This window comes from Callorhinus ursinus, unplaced genomic scaffold (assembly GCF_003265705.2).
Source record: "Callorhinus ursinus isolate GAN/ISIS: 27379988/994484 unplaced genomic scaffold, GSC_fseal_2.0 scaffold9, whole genome shotgun sequence".
Lineage (NCBI taxonomy): Eukaryota > Metazoa > Chordata > Mammalia > Carnivora > Otariidae > Callorhinus > Callorhinus ursinus.
The window spans coordinates 60,571,001-60,589,171 of record NW_027397071.1 but is presented as its reverse complement, the minus strand read 5'-3'; the positions used below and the strand labels follow the sequence as shown (position 1 = coordinate 60,589,171).

The window sequence follows — 18,171 nt, the reverse complement described above, 5'->3', positions numbered from 1 at the left end:
CCCCTGTTCTTCCTCCAATCCCTGGCATCCACTGTTCTGTTTCTAGATTTGCCTATTCTGGACATTTCATGTAATTAGGATCCCACAGTACGTGGTCTTTTGTGACTGGCTTCTTTCACTTAGCATAATGTTTTCAAGGCTCATTCATATTGTAGCATGTATCAGGACTTAATTCCTTTTCATTTCTGAAGAATAGTCTTTTGAATGGGTATACCACATTTTGTTTATTCATCAGTTGATGAACATCTGCGTTGTTTCCCTTTTTTTTTTTTTTTTTTGGCTGTTAGGAATAATGCCGCAATGAATGTGTGCATTACAATGGTTTTGTGTGGAGGTATGTTTCCATTTCTTTTAACTTATGCATGGAAGTGGCATTAACAGGGTCATAACAGTAACTCTATGTCTTTTTTAGAAACTGCTAAACTACTTTTCAAAGCACCTACACCATTTTACATTCTCACAGTGTGTTACAATTCCATTTTCTCCACATCCTTACCAGTATTTGTGATTCTCCTTTTTTTTTTTTTTTTTTTTTTTAAGTGGCTTACAACAGCACGCCTTTATAAGCTCACAGTTCTATAGATCAGACTCTAAAGTGACTGGGCTGGATTCTATGCTTAAGGATATCACAAGGCCCAAATTAAGGTTCTAGAGAGGTTGAACTGTCTGGAGGCTCTGGGAAAGAATCCACTTCCAGGTGCATTCAGGTTGTTAGCAGAATTCAGATCTTTGTTGTAGGACCAAGGTCCCCATTTCCTTGCTAGTTGTTGGCTAAAACTTCGTGTGAGCCATTGAAGGCCTCTCTCTGGTCCTTGCACAGACTCCCTCCATCTGCAAAGCCATCAGTGGCACGTCATATCCTTCTCATGGTTCACATTTCTGACCTTCTCTTCTGCCACTAGGCAGGGAAAGCTCTCTACTTTTAATGGCTCATGAGATTAGATCAGATCCACCTGAATAATGTTTCTGTCTTACAGTCAGCTGTAAATATCATGTGATTTCACTTATGTGGAATCTGAAAAACAAATGAACAAACAAAAACAGAAACAGACCCATAAATGGAGAAAACAGCTGGTGGTTGCCAGAGAGGAGGGGAAATGAGGGGAGTGGGCAAAATGGGTGAAGGGGAGTGGGAGGTATAGGCTTTTGGTTATGGAATGAGTAAGTCATGGGGATGAAAAGTACAGTACAGGGAATGGAATGTACTCAATGGTATTGTAATAGTATGGTGATAAATGGTAGTTGCACTTGTGGTAAGCATAGCATAACGTATAGACTTGTCGAATCACTGTGTTGTACACCTGAAACTAATGTAACATTGTCAACTACAGTTAAATAATCCACAGAACTTGTGAATATGATGAGATCACGCCTGTGATTGTCTTTTTGGTTGTAGCCATTCTCGTCTATTCACATTCTTTGCCCATTTTTTAGTTGGATTCTTTTTAATCTTGTTGAGTTGCAGGAGTGAATACAAATGTTCTAAATACAAATCCTTTTCAGACATATAATTTGCATATTTTTCTTCAAGTTTGTGGGTTGTCTTCACTTTCTTGATAGCATCCTGAGAAACATGCATATTTTTATTTTTGATGAAATTCTGTTTATTAATCTTCTATTGTTTGTGCCTTTGGTGGCTTATCTGAGAAGTCATTGCCTAATCCTAGATCACAAAGATTTATTCCTGTGTTTTGAGTTTGAAGTTTTAGCTCATATTTGCATTCATCTTTGTGGTGTGAGGTAGGGGTCTAAATTTATTTTTCTGCATGCGGATATCCAGTCGTCCTAGCCTCATTTGTTGAATCTCATCAAACTTGAATTAGCATGTTTATTTTTTGTTGCATATAATTAGTAAGTGTATTGATCCATAATTAAGGGAGCTTTTACTGGACTGCATTGCCTTATTAGATATATTTCATGTATTTTCTTAGTAGGCATGGTTTTAAAAATATTAGAGTCTGTAGTTCTGGCCAGAAGTATTCCCAAATTATGTTGTGCTGATGTTTTTGTTCATTTTCAGATTTATAGATCTCGGTCATGCTGGTATGTTCTGAGAAGAAACTAGCCTTTGTATTAAGAAATGAGGGATTTATAACCACCTAAAAATACAGTATAATTTAAGTGGGAAGTAGCATTAGACCTTTTCTTTGTTTCATTAAAATAATTCATATTGAATTCAATCAAATCTCTAGTTCAGTAATACTTGAGACTTAGCTTTAACTGACCTTGACTAAAGGCCACTTATGGTATACTTACAATTTTTAAAAAGAAAGATGGAAGTGGGAGCGGGGAGAGGATGAATGTAGCTTAGGTAGTAGAACAAAATCCCTAAAGTATGTGGTGGGAATGGGTTGATAGGAAGGCATTTAATAGTCTATGATTTGACTCTGCCTTAAAAGACCACAACAGTTAAAAATAATGAACCCTGATTTAAAATACTCTTAGCATACATTATCAAGTGAGAACATTTTGGGGGAAAAGTTTGTCAGATACTGAAATTTATTTTAAATTATACCAGAATTAAAAGTGGTTGCTTTCTTAGATAATATACATATATAATGTGTTATACCAGTAATCAATCACTGCATAACAAACCAGTCTAAACTGAGGGTCTTAAAATAGCAACAGTCATTTAAATTCTCGCAAATATGCAGTTTGGGTAGACCTCATGACTTGTTTCGGTTTCATGAAATGTCACCAGTAATGACTTGATGCAGGGCTAGAGGATCCACTTTCAAGGTGGCTCACTCACATGCCTGGAAAGTTGGACTGAGGGCCTAAATTCTTCTCCATAATAGTCCTCTTTGCAGCTGCTTGGATTTTCTCACAGTATGGTGGTTGGGTTCCTAGAAAACAAAGTGAAAGTTTGTGACATTTCCATGACCTAGTCGTAGAAATCACATACAGTCACTTCTGCTGTACTTACTGGTAGAGACCGTCACAAAGGCCTGCCTAGGTTTTGGGTAAGGGACATGAACTCTACCTCTTTTGGGGGCCATTTCTGGAAAATTTAATCTATCACATGTTATGTAATATTTCTTTCCAAGAAATCCTTGGGAAAATCAATGTAATATTTAGAAATTAATAGGGGAAGGCCAGAATTAAGTTAAAATGTCATCTGCGCAAGAAATTTTTAATTTCTCTTTCTCAGTTTATTTTCAACTATCTCTATTAAGAATTAACTGAAACTTTGGATATTCTAAATATATAGTTAATTTTGCAAATAAGGGGAAACCCCATCATGAATTACACAGTTAACAAAATGCAGTTATTGTCAAGGACCTAGTGTATAGTCATATTCATAGCTACACTTTATTAGAACAAAGGATCCAAAACAAAATCAGCAAAGGGAAAAGGCACGTGGGGCAAAATCCAGAGGAAACCAGCACAAACTTCGAAGTGTCTTCTTCCAGACTCACGTAGAATGTGCTTACTTCCTCCAGCAACAAATTGTGACAATATATGTGAAATTTGGGGGCACCTGGGTGGCTCAGTTGGTTAAGCCTCTGCCTTCTGCTCAGGTCATGATCTAAGAGTCCTGGGATCAAGCCCCACATGGGTTCTCTGCTTAGTGGGGAGTCTGCTTAGCCCTCTCCCTCTGCCCCTTCTCCCTGCCTTGTGTTCTCTCCCTCCCTCTCTCTGCCTCAAATAAATAAATAAAATCTTAAAAAAAATAAAATTTTGTCTACCCAGGAAGCTCATTGAAGACTCAACACCCTCAGTTTTTGTTGGGGCCTTGTCATGTAAGCACTCTAGCTAGCATTTATCAAGATCCCAGACTTCCAGAAGGAAAGCTGGTTGTTAACATAAACCATATTATTTACTTAAACAGTTTAGGCACAGTGAGCCACTCTTATCAGATGGAGTGATGGGGACCCTCCCAAAGTTCAAGTTCCTAGTCATTAGCCAAAGGCCAACTCTGCAGGCAGATAGGCCTGCTATGTTAATGCTTTTCTGTACCTGCACTTAAAAAAATATATTCCCAAATCTTCACTTGCTCTTGGTTGACCCGTGAATGTGTAGATTTCTGAGTAAACTCAGTGGTTAAAGAAAAATTTATAGATATAAATGAGATATAACTTGGCCATTTTGTTTTTTGTGTTTTTTTTTTTTAAAGATTTATTTGACAGAGACACAGTGAGAGAGGGAACACAAGCAGGGGGAGTGGGAGAAGGAGAAGCAGGCTTCCCACTGAGCAGGGAGCCCGATGCGGGGCTTGATCCCAGGACCCTGGGATCATGACTTGAGCCGAAGGCAGACACTTAACGACTGAGCCACCCAGGCGCCCCGGCCATTATGTTTAAAACCAAGACCAAATATTGGTTTCTGTTAAAACTTTAAAACTTCCTGATAGTATGGAGCTAGAACTTGAAACATAATACAAATAGGTGGGTTATAATGACAGAAATGAATATGTGTTGATAACTTTCCACCACCTTCTTCCTGAAGTACATCCTTGGAGAAGCAAGGCAAAATAACATGTTAAGAACATGAGTTCTGAAGCCAGACTAATGGAATCCTTTAGGATAGGGCTCCCCACCCTCTATCTGTCTCAATTTTCTCATATGTCCAGTAGGAATAATAATAGTATCTACTTTATCAAGTTGTTGGTGGAATAAGTGGAATAATAAGTGCAAAATATTTGTCCGGCAGTTAAGTGCTAATTCCTGTGTCATTCCATGGATCAGTGATTACATTTACTAAAACAAAAATCAAACCATCTATTGAGAAAAGTGTAATTCTGGGGCCTGCAGCCAGAATATGGGAAATAGTGTCTCTCCCAAGATTTTAAGGGTATATGATTCTTATACCTTTAAAATGCAGTGAGAGTTTGGGAGTTGTGGGTAGTTGGCATAATTTACTATAAAATTAAACCCAGAAATATTCAGGGTCTTCAATCCTAAATTAGTATATCTGCTGTTAATAGTACTGATATGACTACACAGTTCCATAAGATATTCATAATGAATTTAATTAACTGCCTGTATAAAAAAAACAATTGCCATGCTGTTGGTGGTGGTGGTTGTGTAGCCAGTGATAGAATTACGTTTGGCTAGCAATGTACAGATGGAATTATAATCTCAGTAGAAACCGAGAAATAGTTTTCTAACATTGTTACTAGTAGAATAAGCTTTCATAATAGGGAAGAAAGTACACAAGGACTTACTTAAATAAAAGAATGAAGTTAATATTTTTAACATTTTTCCTTAAGGACCAGTGTAATGCGGAGAAGCACGCAGATGGAATTATAGTAAGTTTAATCTAATCTTTTTGTTTCCCTTTACTTCTGCAGAGCATTATAACCAGTCATGTCAGGAGAAGCCTGAACTTCTACTCATTTTTCAACACAAATTCCTCTTTTTCACCTACTCACTGCTTTTTGTTGTTGACTCTTGCAATTTTCCTTAAGCTTCTAAAATTGCCCTTCTTTCAGCAATCATTTGCAGGGAAGATGTTAAAATTTTTCTAAGTGTTGGTTCAGATTGAATCACTTTGCATGTGTTAACATGAAGGGTTAATCATGGTGTGAAAATACAGCTCTTATGACTAAGGCATAACTCACAATGCTATATTTCTTGTCAAACTTCTTTTTTTCTCAGATGAAAGCAGAAGGGGAGGGATTCAGTATTGAAACCTATCTTAATCTATTTAATGTGTATCGGTTTCTATTTTATTTTTAGATTTTGTTTGTTAACTATCATTGCTACTGTGGTATATATTGTGTTTTTATTAGAACAAATTGCAGCATGAATTCTTTCATTTACAGCCATTTTCTTATTCTTTCCTCCTCCTCAGCTTTTTACTCTTCCCTTAGATTCAACTTCTCCTTTAAAAAGAAAAGAAAATTTTATTGTTGGTATTTCCCATCTGGAAATAAAAGTTAGAATTTGAAGATTTGTAGTTGGAGCACCCTGTTTTTATGGTAACTGAGTGACTTCTGTTTTAGATTGTATTTCTAAAGCAGGATGCAGCCCCTTTTTTTGTCCCAAGACTTTACAGATGCCAGCTTGTCTGAGATCTGGAAACTCTTCAAAATCTTCAAAACCATCTCATGATTATACTTGAAAGGATAAGCATGTTATCTTTGTAGTTGGTTTAAAATGAAAAAAAGTTAAATATCGATGTTGTTTGCATATTTCTTAAGAAGCCAGAGATAAGAGAAGCATTTTTAAAATTTGAATTAAAGATGTTGGAATTTTTATCTGTCTTTTCACAGTGCGAGTTCAGAATTTGAGCTATGGCGATAATACAGTTATGTGGTCTAAATACAATGTAATATAATGTAGTATGTCTTTCTGAGCTATCAGTTAAGATTGTAAACCTCATGGAAAAGGACTATATATGTTGTCTAGCATGTCATGGTCCCCAAAGATCCTAAGGAAAATCATGTTGGCAATTATTTTTCTCTCTCATTCCTCAAAACAAAATTAGTTACTTTTTATTATGTTAAAAAATTGGCAGTTTTATAAAGCATACCAAAAATGTTTGGCCATTTGCAATTAAAAACATCTAGAAAGTTTATACTTACAGAAAATCTAAACCTGTAGGAAACAATCATACTTGAATCATTTGATCAGGACTGTAGCATTTTTCCTTAAGAGTTTTTATTTTTAAAAAAGAAAGGAAGCGTTCATGGTTTAAATCTTAGACCCACACAGCTAGAACCTGGCCCTGCTACTCAATAGCTATGATCTTAGGCAGGTTATTTGACCTTTGAGCCTTAGTTTCTTCAACTTTAAAGAAAGGTAGCTAGATCTACCTCAGAACATTGTTGTAAGGTACAGGATGAGCACAGAATCAATAAATGGTAGCTATACATAAATGCATGTATATATAATTTATATTTTGCAGAATGTTATTAATGATACAACTGGTTAGAGCTAAGGATTATCATTTGTTTGTGCTTCTGAAGTTCATATTCATTTTCAAAGCAAGGTGTAGAATGTAATTTGACCTATTTTAGCCTGGAATTGATTGAACAAGGACCGTAGATAAGTATGGAGTAGTTATATTTTCTGTTAACAGCAAGCAACAAAAGATATCTGGTACTTTTAATATACATGCAAAAATCTAAAAGACAAGATTAGTCTTCAGAACATTTCATCTGGAAAACAAAAGATTACATTCAAAAGATAGAATTCTACTGGTCCCTTTTACCGAAGTTATTTCTTATTCTCTTCAATAATTTTTCTTATATAAAAGGTAAGGATAAAGAGGTGACATTCTCTCCTTCCCATGGATCAATATTAATGGTGGGATTTTGCCTTTGTAAAGCACTTGGAGTTCTTTGGAGAAAACCATTAGGTAAAAACAAGGAATTTACAGCTGCAGGACTTGTTTGAGACATTTGTTTAGTTACCATCTCCTGGTCTAGGTTCTGAAGATAAGAATCATAAAGTAATAACCAAAAAGCCCCTATAGAACATATAATCCAGACATTTCTTATTTTACACGCTGGGAAAGTGAGGACCACAGTAGATAAAAGACTTGCCAAATCCTTGCCAGAATGAGGATTCTAAGGAATTAAAATTCCTAGTCTGTTTTACGTATGCTCTTCCCAGTACTTCAGAACCTTCCCTACTTCATTTTATTAGGGTTTTTATTATTAGTGATTGTTTTCAGGGTCTCTTCTCTAAGTGTCCTTTATTTTCCTGTTAAAATATTTATAGTCAGTAGACTATTGTCGTGATGAGCATCGGAATTCTTGTGCTCAAATCAGTTGATTTAAGAGATCTGATTTAGGGGCGCCCGGGTGGCTCAGTCATTGGGCGTCTGCCTTCGGCTCGGGTAATGGTCCCAGGGTCCTGGGATCGAGCCCCGCATCAGCCTCCCTGCGCAGCAGGAAGCCTGCTTCTCCCTCTCCCGCTCCCCCTGCTTGTGTTCCCTCTCTCGCTGTGTCTCTCTGTCAAATAAATAAATTAAATCTTAAAAAAAAAAATCTGATTTAGCGATTTTTAATGTTTATGCAGAGAGGGGGCTTAAGGAAAAAAATTTGAATTAAATGAGAATGCTATAAAAACTTTCCCCTTAACTCAGTTTCCATTGCTAGGGTTTCTAACTTTTTATGAATACTTTTGGGGTTCATTCATCAGTAAAGTATTTCTCTTCTAAATCTGTTTCAGTATTTTCTGTTATAAGCCTTCCCAAATACATATTTGACGTTTTCTGGATCAAGGAAAAGTAAAGAACTTAAAATTTTATTTCTTGGGTTTTATCCAGTATAGTCTTCTAAATGATAGATCTAAACTTTACTCTGGCAAAGACCTTAGTTTAAAGCTGCCCTCCTCCAAGTAAAAAAGCATCAGTATATAGAGTCTTGTTTTTATTTTTATTTATTTTTTTAAAAGATTTTATTTATTTGACAGAGTCAGCGAGAGAGGGAACACAGGCAGGGGGAGGAGGAGAGGAAGAAGCAGGCTTCCGGCTGCATAGGGTGCCCAATGCGGGGCTCGATCCCAGCACCCTGGGATCATGACCTGAGCGGAAGGCCGATGCTTAACGACTGAGCCACCCAGGCGCCCCTGGAGTCTTGTTTTTGAAAATGTCCTCATGCTGGCAGAATAAGTTCTTGGCTTGAAATCAGAAAGACCTAGACTTTTTTTCTCTCTAAAATTGTAGCTACATATTTATTTTTTTTTCTAAATTCTCAAAAAGAAAGCCTCCTTCCCTGCATCCCCCAATTAGAAGATACATCTCTTTGCCTTTAGTGACTGTAAAACTAGGTGCCTGTACATTGTGTACACAGTGATAGAAGGTGGCAATAGTGTGAGATGGAAAGATGAAATCCTAGTCGTGCAGGTATATTTACCAGTTGTAGTTGTAATGTTTAATAACACCAAAGTAAGAGAGAGCATTTCTCTCTAACTTCGATAGAGAAACATTATTTGTGGTGAATTGAGAAGTTACTATTTTGGATTCCCGAAATTTTCCCATACCATTTTATAACTCTTTGCAGGTTTTTATATTTAGCTTTATCTTTCTGTTTGACAAATTCTTTCATTTTCCCTCCTTACTATGTTGTTTTTTTAAGAAACTCTTAGACTTCTATATCATAAATGAATTTCATTTCCTCTTTGCATTTTGATCAGCATATCTATATACCTACCCTCAGGACTTTGCTGTCAGAAATGTGGGCATTTCGTACATTTGGGAGGGTCAGTACTGGAAGGGCATTTAATTAAAAATAACTATACTGTGTTTCTTTATCTCAGAGTACTATTAATCCTGTAGATGCAATATATCAGCCTAGTCCCCTGGAACCTGTGATCAACACAATGCCTACCCAGACTGTCTTACCTCCAGGTATGGTATTTGCAAAAATGTTTCAGATTCATTGATTAGAAAAAACTTAATTTGTGTAGCCATCATAGTAATCTTGAAGGGCTCGTTTTTGGGGTTTTTTTGTTGTTTTATTTTTAAGATTTTATTTATTTATTTGGCAGAGAGAGAGTGAGAGAGCACGAGCAGGGGCAGCACAGAGGGAGAGGGAGAAGCAGGCTTCCTACCAAGCAGGTAGCCCAATGTGGGGCTCAATCCTAAGACCTTGGGATCATGACCTGAGCTGAAAGCAGATGCTTAGCCAACTGAGGCACCCAGGCGCCCCTGGTTTTGTTTTTCAATAAGTAAATGGAATCACAAAAAAGTGGCACAGCAGAAAATGAACTGGAAAAAGATAATATTTTTGGTATTGGGGATTTTTTAATACAGTGAAAGAGCTTTTGGTTTTCAAAGTGAGATGGAAGGAAAAGGTTACTGAGACTTGGAGTAACTGGTGGGACAGAATCCTATGACCCTGGATTCATGCTACCAAAGAAAGCTTAATTACATTGACCTACTTGAAGGTAATCCAGGAACTTTCTATTTGGGGGTATTTTTTATAGCTATGAAGAATACAAATGGTTTCTTCTAATGGTGGACCCTAAGGTAATGGAAGGTAAGGGTGAAATTTGTGATGCCTACTGATTAGAAAGACCTATTTTTAAGTATAGAGTAATCTGTAGGTTTTTTTGTGTTTTTGTTTTGTTTTTTAAACTAGCAAAGGAAGGTTTAGGGACAACACCCATGTATACGAAATCCTTTACTTTTTATTGCATCCAACGTAGTTAAGTCAGAAATTGTAACAAAAAAATCCCTTTAAAAATACTTAAAAAGTATGTGAAATCCTTTTGTGAATTTTGATTCCTTAAGAGAATGAGCTTAGTATCTAGTGGGGCTAAAGAGGAAGTACTATTGTGCGCCATTTTATTTTATTTTATTTAAGATTTATTTATTTTTAAGATTTATTTGTGAGAGAGAGTGCACGAGCGCCTAAGCAGGGGCAACGGTAGGCAAAGGGAGAAGCAGGCTCCCTGCTGAGCAAGGAGCCTAAAAGGGACTTGATCCCAGGACTCTGGGATCATGACCTGAGCCGAAGGCAGATGCATAATCTGCTGAGTCACCCAGGCATCCCTAAAGATTTATTTATTTTAGAGAGCATGCGCATGTGCGCAAGAGGGAGAGGGAAAGAATCTCAAGCAGACTCCCCACTGTGCGCAGAGCCCCAGTGCAGGGCTCCATTCCATGACCCTGAGACCAGACCTGAGCCGAAATCCAGAGTGGGACACTCAACCAACTGAGCCACCCAGACGCCCCATGTTCCCCATTTTAAAATGACTTTATGTGGTTTGATGCTTAGACAGACTTTATCATCAGAAGTGTTTGCTAGTTTTATAGAGCATTTTTACTGAGGTTTTAGCCTACCTTGACTAGTCTCTTGATATCCTGCCTAATGTCTTAGTACTTGGTAGCATATCACCATTGAGTTTAAAGGGGATAGAAGGTCTGGAAGAAGGAATAGCATGGAACTTGACTTAATGGAAGACAGTTTCAAAAATTGCTGATCTTTAATATTTTGAATTCCACACAATTGCAGTTAACACAGTTGTATTTGGCTTTTTTTCTAACTTATATGTTCAAATCTTCTAGAACCTGCTCAGTTATGTAAGTCAGAGCAGCGTCCATCTTCCCTACCAGTTGGACCTGTATTAGCTACCTTGGGACATCATCAGACTCCAACACCAAATAGTACAGGTACAGATTTATGTAATTTCTTTAATTCTCATAACTCCCCATTAACATTTAAGATTTGTGTTTGATCGCTGATGGGAAAAGGGATGAAATGTGTTATATATTTGTGTTGAAGATACATTGTTTTACTGTCATTCTATACATGAAGTTAACTTTGTGATAGAGCCAGAAGCTTTAGTAATAATTCTATATTTTTTTAAAGATTTTATTTATTTATTTGACACGGGGTGGGGGGAGAGCAAGCACAGGCAGAGGGAGAAGCAGGTTCCCCACTGAGCAAGGAGCCCGATGTAGGGCTTGATCCCGGGACTCTGGGATCACGACCCAAGCTGAAGGCAGCTGCTTAACTGACTGAGCCAAGGTGCCCCAGTAATAATTACATTTTAAATAAGATAAAATATTGCAGAATTTTGTTTACCTTAAGAAAAGATTTATTTTGAAGATCTGTATTGTCTTTTTAAAGAAATTTGCTGGAGTCAAACTTGCATACTTCTATTATTTTTTTTTAAAGATTTTATTTATTTATCTGACAGAGAGAGAGACAACGAGAGAGGGAACACAGCAGGGGAGTTGGGAGAGGGAGAGGCAGGCTTCCCGCTAAGCAGGGAGCCAGATGCGGGGCTCGATCCCAGCACCCTGGGATCATGACCTGAGCCGAAGGCAGATGCTTAACCAACTGAGCCACCCAGGTGCCCCTACTTTATTATTGTAAAGGAATGAGACAGTATAAAAGTATAGAGAACAAAAGCTGAAAGTTCTCTTTATTCTTCCCTCATTTGCATGTGTTTACATGTATTTGTATGCATATATGTACATATATACCTATATTGTGTATTTTTTTAATTAAAAACTTTATTTTAAATATTTTTATTTATTTGAGAAAGAGGGGGAGAGAGAGACACACACACAAACGGGGAGGGGCAGAGGGAGAAGCAGACTCTGTACTGAGCAGGGAAACCCAATGTGGGGCTCGATCCCAGGAGCCTGGGATCATGACCTGAGCCAAAAGCAGCCGATTAATCAACTGAGCCACCCAAGCACTCCAGATTTTTTTTTTTTTTAGAATAGTTAACAATGTTACATTCGTTTTGGGTGACAGCTTAGTGATTTGACAAGTTTATACATTATGCTATGTCCCCCCAAGTGTGTAGCTACCATCTGTCCTGTTACATCACTGTTACAATATCATTGACTATATTCCCTATGCTGTGCCTTTTATTCCTGTGATTTATTCATTCCATAACTGGAATCCTGTATTTCCCTCTCCCCTTCACCCATTTTGCTCAACCCTCAACCCCTCTCCTGTCTGGCAACCATCATTTTGTTCTCTATATTATAGGCCTGATTCTGCTTTTTGTTTATTCATTTGTGGGTTTGTTTTTAAGATTCCACTTATGGTGGAATCGTGTGGTATTTGTCTTTCTCAGTGAGGCTTATTTCACTTAGCTTAATACCCTCTAGGTTCATCCATGTTGTCTCAGATGTCACAGTCTCATCCTTTTTATGGCTGTGTAATATTCCTGTGTGTGTGTGTGTGTGTGTGTGTGTGTGTGTGTGTGTGTGTACACCACATTTTCTTGCATCATTCACCTGTTGATGGACACTTAGGTTGTTTCCATATCTACAATCTGGCTATTGTAAATAATTGTAAATAATACTGCAGTAAGCATAGAGGTGTGTATATCTTTTTGAATTAGTGTTTCTAACACGTCATTTTGACTTTAGCCATTCTGTCTGGTATAAGATGCTATCTCATTTGTGGTTTTGATTTGCATTTTGATGATTCGTGATGTTGAGCACCTCTTCATCTGTCTGTTGGCCATCTGTCTTCTTTGGAAAAATGTTTATTCGGTCCTCTGCTCCTTCCCCCTTTTTTCTCTCTCTCTTTTTTTTTTAATAGTCCTCTGCCCCTTTTAAAATCAGATTATTTGTTCTTTTGGTATTGAGTTGTATAAGTTCTTTATATATTTTGAATATTAACCCCTCATTGGATATATCATTTGCAAATCTCTTCTCCCATTCTCTAGGGTATCTTTTTTGTTTTGTCAGTAGCTTCCTTCGCTGTGCAAAAGCTTTTTATTTTGATAAAAATCATTTATTTTTGCTTTTGTTTGCCTTGCCTCAGTAGACACATCTAGAAAAATGTGCTACAGCCGATGTCAGAGAAATTCCTGCCTGTGCTCTCTTCTAGGATTTTTATGGTTTCAGTCTCACATTTACATCTTCAGTCCATTTTTGAGTGTATTTTTGTGTATAGTGTTAGAAAGTGGTCCATTTTCATTCTTTTTACATGCAGCTGTCCAGTTTTCCCAGCACCATTTTTTGGAGAGACTGTCTTTCCCCATTGTATATTCTTGCTTCCTTTGTCACAGGGTAAGTGTTCTTGCCTCCTTTGTCATGGATTGACTATATAATCCTGGATTTATTTTGGGGGTATCCATTCTGTTCCACTGATCTGTGTGTCTGTTTTTATGGCAGTACCATACTGTTTTGATTTCTACAGCTTTGTAGTATATTTTGAAATCTGGTGTTGTAATACCTTCACTTTATTCTTCTTTCTCAGGACTGCTTTGGGTATTGGGTATTTCTGTGGTTCTTTACAAATTTTAGTACTATTTGTTCCAGTTTTGTGAAAATATATTGTATATTCTTACTGTTGTTTTAACCTGAATGACATCATGTGTTTCTGTGACTTTCTCTTTTCATTTAACAGAAAACGTTTAGAGAGCTTTCCATGTTTATGCTGTTAGGTCTACAATGTTCTTTTTATGGCTGCCTGAGCACATATTACCTGTTTTTCTGCTGATGGGCATTTAGATTGTTTCCAGGATTTTTCTGTTACAAGCAGTACTTCAGTGAATGTCCTTGTGCAGCCACTTTTGGCACATATATTTTTTTAAGGTTAGATTTATCATTCTTTCACATTTTTGTCATTTTATAAGAAAAAAGATACTTTGTTTTAATTTGTATTCTCTTTATTTAGACTTAGGGTCTTTATTTTTTCTGTAATTTATAAGCATGCTATCAATGTTAGTATTAGAATATTTCTTGTTTTAAAACTGATTACTTTGAGATACCTGTTGAACCAAACTCAAAGGAGAACTTCTTGCTTTTGTCCCTGTTACACCTTGAGGAAGTAGGAGGGAAGCCCCTCCTTGTTGCTTCACAGATTTCTTTCCTGGACAGGACTTTTCCTCCTGTCCTGTAATAATGAAAATTACCTTGTGACTTCAGCCCATTTTGAAAATTGAATTAGTAAAGATGTGTTGTTACTTTGTTCTTTAATATTTAACAGCATGGTCAGCTGTCTTCTCCATTGAAAGAAAGAAAGCAAAAATAGCTCTTATTTGAAGCTCTTGGGAAAATGCTGACAAGTAATTTGAATAATGAGGTTGAAATGTTTGGCTGACTTTTTTTTTGTATTTCATTGCTTATATCACCTTTTGTTCATTTTAAAAACAGTACCTGTGTTTTCTTTTATTTGTTTTTTAATACGAGAGGATACTCCAGGGGCACCTGGATGGCTCAGTCAGTTAAGCATCTGACTCTTGATTTCGGCTCAGGTCATGATCTCAGGGTCTTGAGACAGAGCCCTGCATTGGGCTCATGTGGTCGGTGTGGAGCCTGCTTAAGATTCTCTCTCTCCCTATCCCTCTGCCTCTCTTTCTTTCTCTGTCTTTCTCTCAAAAAAAAAAAAAAAAAGAAAGGATACTCTGATTTCTCTTCAGTTGTATAAATCTTTCACCTGTTACTAAAGAAAGGATTATGTCAGTTTGGAAACAGCCAAAATTGTGTATTTGGAGATACATAAAATTAGTTACAAACTTTGAAAAAGTGAGTGCTCTTCTTATGTACATTTAGGATAATTATAATAAATAATTTAGGATATAAATTATTTCAGAAGATACTTTTGAAATATAGCATTTTAGAGTAGGTAGATTTAAAGAAGTTTTAGAAATGAAATTAACATGATTTAGTCTTTTTTTCAGCCTAATTTCTTCTTTAACTCTCTCCCTAATACAAAAAAGAAATAAGGTAACAACTGAGAAAAGAAATAATATTGTTTGTTCTTATAAGGAAAACTGTTCTTTAGTTTGCAATTCCCAAACTCATTTTCTTCTTGGACACATTTTTAATTGTGTGATCGTCTGGAGTGTTTGCATGTTACTTAATCATTTTTAATTCCTGGGTGGTTTGGGGGCTTTTTTTTTTTTTTTTTTTTTAAGTATTACCTATTTCAGTAAGAGAAACTCTCTTTCCCATCTTACTGCCACTATTGCAGGGGGTCGGGGGGGAAAGAATTTAAAGTTATTTGCTAAGATGAACTATTTTTGGAATTTCCACAGTAAGATTACCTTTTTCAGTGGCAAACTTTTATGTTTTCAAAAAATCTTTGTGAACGTGGCAACTAAATGTGGCAGGTGGATATGTTTCTTCTCTAACTATTGAACCATAGACACAAGAATGGGCTAAAGATCCATGGGTGACTCTGGATTCATTTTTGTTGCTGCTGTTTCTCAACTTCCAGAACTGTGGCCTTGGTTTTTAGATTGCCAGCATTGACTTAATTAAATTTAATCTCTGCCAGGCATCTGTAGCAGTTTGGCATAAATTGCCTGAGAGCTTGTAGATAGATGCTCTGTAAACACTTAATCAATCTCAGTAGTCCTCCATTATTTGATACTTTTATTGTTTTGTTACTAGACAGTCATGATCACAGAGATTAGATAATAGTTTTTCTGTGGATCTCTGTTAATTTCCATTTCCTTAGACTGCTTAGGTATCTTTCTAGTCCTTTCCTTTTCCATATTCTTCCCATAGTAGACCTCTGTTTTTCTCTGCCCCTGAGCCCCAGGCACTTGACTTGACTTAGGTGGAAAAGAAGTAAGGAGTTTGGATGGCGAGTGCTAGGGCTTTGTGTGGTGCTTTTGTGTTTCATGTGACGTAATGACTAATGTGAATGTGATATCCTGGACGATATTTTAACTTTCATGTGGTCTTTGATATTCTTTCCGTTATGCATTCTTACTGTGTCACTGCTGCATTTTTAAAATATATGGATCTACAGTATAAAGTAGGAGCCCTGGCTTTCCACTGGTGTTTGTATCTGTTGTGGGACTTCTGGTCCCAGAACTCTCACACTGTGTTTACAATCGAAAGAGCTCCCTTTCTATTTTTAGATAATTATAAATGGGAACATAGCTGTTTTTCATTTAAAAGTCTGTGTCCCATTCTATAACATGATTTGCCTTTTTCTTTGTGTACTTTAAGTATTGATTTTCTTTACAGAGAGTGTACCAACTTAACTTTTCTTAATTTTAGAAAAGTCTGTTTTGACTCCATCTCCCTAATTATTTTCCCTCTATTACCAACATTGTCTCCTAATTTAAAATGTTTTCATTTCCTAGGCAGTGGGCACTCACCACCTAGTAGCAGTTTGACTTCTCCAAGCCATGTCAATTTGTCTCCAAATACTGTCCCCGAGTTCTCTTATTCTAGCAGTGAAGATGAATTCTATGATGCTGATGAATTCCATCAAAGTGGCTCATCCCCAAAGCGCTTAATAGAGTAAGTAAATGAACTATGTATTTAAATGACTCTTTTGATTTTAAAAATAAATTTGATTTTGAGACTGGTGTGATTGGACGGACTCCCTTATAATGAAGCTTCTTATTGATTGGCTTATTGAGCAAAGCGAGTTCTGTGAGAATGTTGATTTTACTTTTGACTTAATTCAAATGGAATAAATTAGCATTAGCTAAAGTAATATGTCAGTAATAATTGAACTCCTGGCATTATTTCCATAGCTCCACCATTAGGAGAGGGGCAAATGAGAGTGAGAAAGCTAGGAAGTATTATACAAATAAGAGGGCACCATTACTTGTTTTATATTAGAGTGGAGATACTCAACACCTATAAGCCAGGCACTATGCTAGTGGAGGAATGATCCAGAGGTGAAAAAAGACCCAGTTCCTGCCTTCAGGGAACTTGCTGTTTGTTGGGAGAACAAACAGACATAATCCAGTGGGATATATGCTAAGCACAGAAAGCCATGAGAGCATTTTGAAGTCCTTAGAAGTGAGGGAAGGATTTACAGAGGAGGGATGGGGTGTGATCCTAACAAAAGAATGTGAGTAGGGAGAAGGGACATGGCAGTAAGGAGGGGAAAATGGAAGTGTTTTCTTGGAGATAGAACCCTATTAAGGCAGTCCTGTTGACAAAGGGGGGGGAGTTGGGTTTCTTTGGGGGAGCTGTAAGTTGTTGTTTGTCTGTAGCATAAGTTGTTTAAAAAAGAAAAAGATACAGAAGGGGTTGATAAGGGCCAGGTCGTCTAAGACTCCTTTAGCCTTTTATGAATTTTGGACATTTTCTCACAAAAAATAGTAGTTGCTGGTCAGGTCTGCATTTTAGAAAAATAGACTTGCCTAGATTGTGTAAAGAATTGAATGAAGTGGGGCTGCATTACAGGTAGGGAGATCAGCCTAAACCGGGTAGTAAATTGAGAAATGTTGATAGCCTTAGGTAAGGTAATAGCATGAGAATGAGGGAAGCATGTGGATTCCAGAGATACTAAGCAGGAAGATTTCGATAGATATTGATGATAGATCTTCCCTCATTAGAAAATATTTGACCTGTTTTATACCATTGAAAAAGCTAGGTGTGTTCCATTGCACAGACAAGGCTTTATTTGTGTAAAGTCATTTACCTGATAGCTGATAAGCAAAATACACCCTACTGGTATATAGGTTGCTATGCTTTAGACTTTGGCTTTTGGAATCTCAGAAAGAATAGGTTCTAAATCTGGTTTGCTTCAAAGGTATGTGATCTTGGGTTCCTGGCTGGCTCAGTTGGCAGAGCATGCAATTCTTGGTCCTCGGGACTCTGAGTTCCAGCACCACATTGGATGTAGCGATTACTTACAACAACAACAACAACAACAACAAAACAGGGGTGCCTGGGTGGCTCAGTTAAGCGGCTGCCTTTGGCTCAGGTCATGATCCCGAGGTCCTTGGATTGAGCCCCACGTTGGGCTCCCTGATCAGCGGAGAGCCTGCTTCTCCCTCTCCCTCTGCTGCTCCCCCTGCTTGTGTGTGCTGGCTCTCT

General features: G+C 37.2%; 1 protein-coding gene across 7 annotated transcripts in view; it reads left to right on the top strand.

The window, feature by feature from the left end:
* OSBPL9 (oxysterol binding protein like 9) overlaps positions 1-18,171 on the top strand; it is a 176,241-nt gene that overhangs the window by 136,937 nt on the left and 21,133 nt on the right. For 5 of the 7 annotated variants that reach the window (XM_025871596.2, XM_025871594.2, XM_025871598.2 and 2 more), the window contains 4 exons: positions 5,213-5,251; positions 9,213-9,303; positions 10,966-11,070; positions 16,476-16,635. In XM_025871596.2, the coding sequence (XP_025727381.2) occupies positions 5,213-5,251; positions 9,213-9,303; positions 10,966-11,070; positions 16,476-16,635 (395 nt within the window). The remainder of the gene's footprint in view (positions 1-5,212; positions 5,252-9,212; positions 9,304-10,965; positions 11,071-16,475; positions 16,636-18,171) is intronic. The other 2 variants (XM_025871597.2, XM_025871595.2) reach the window with 1 other exon arrangement.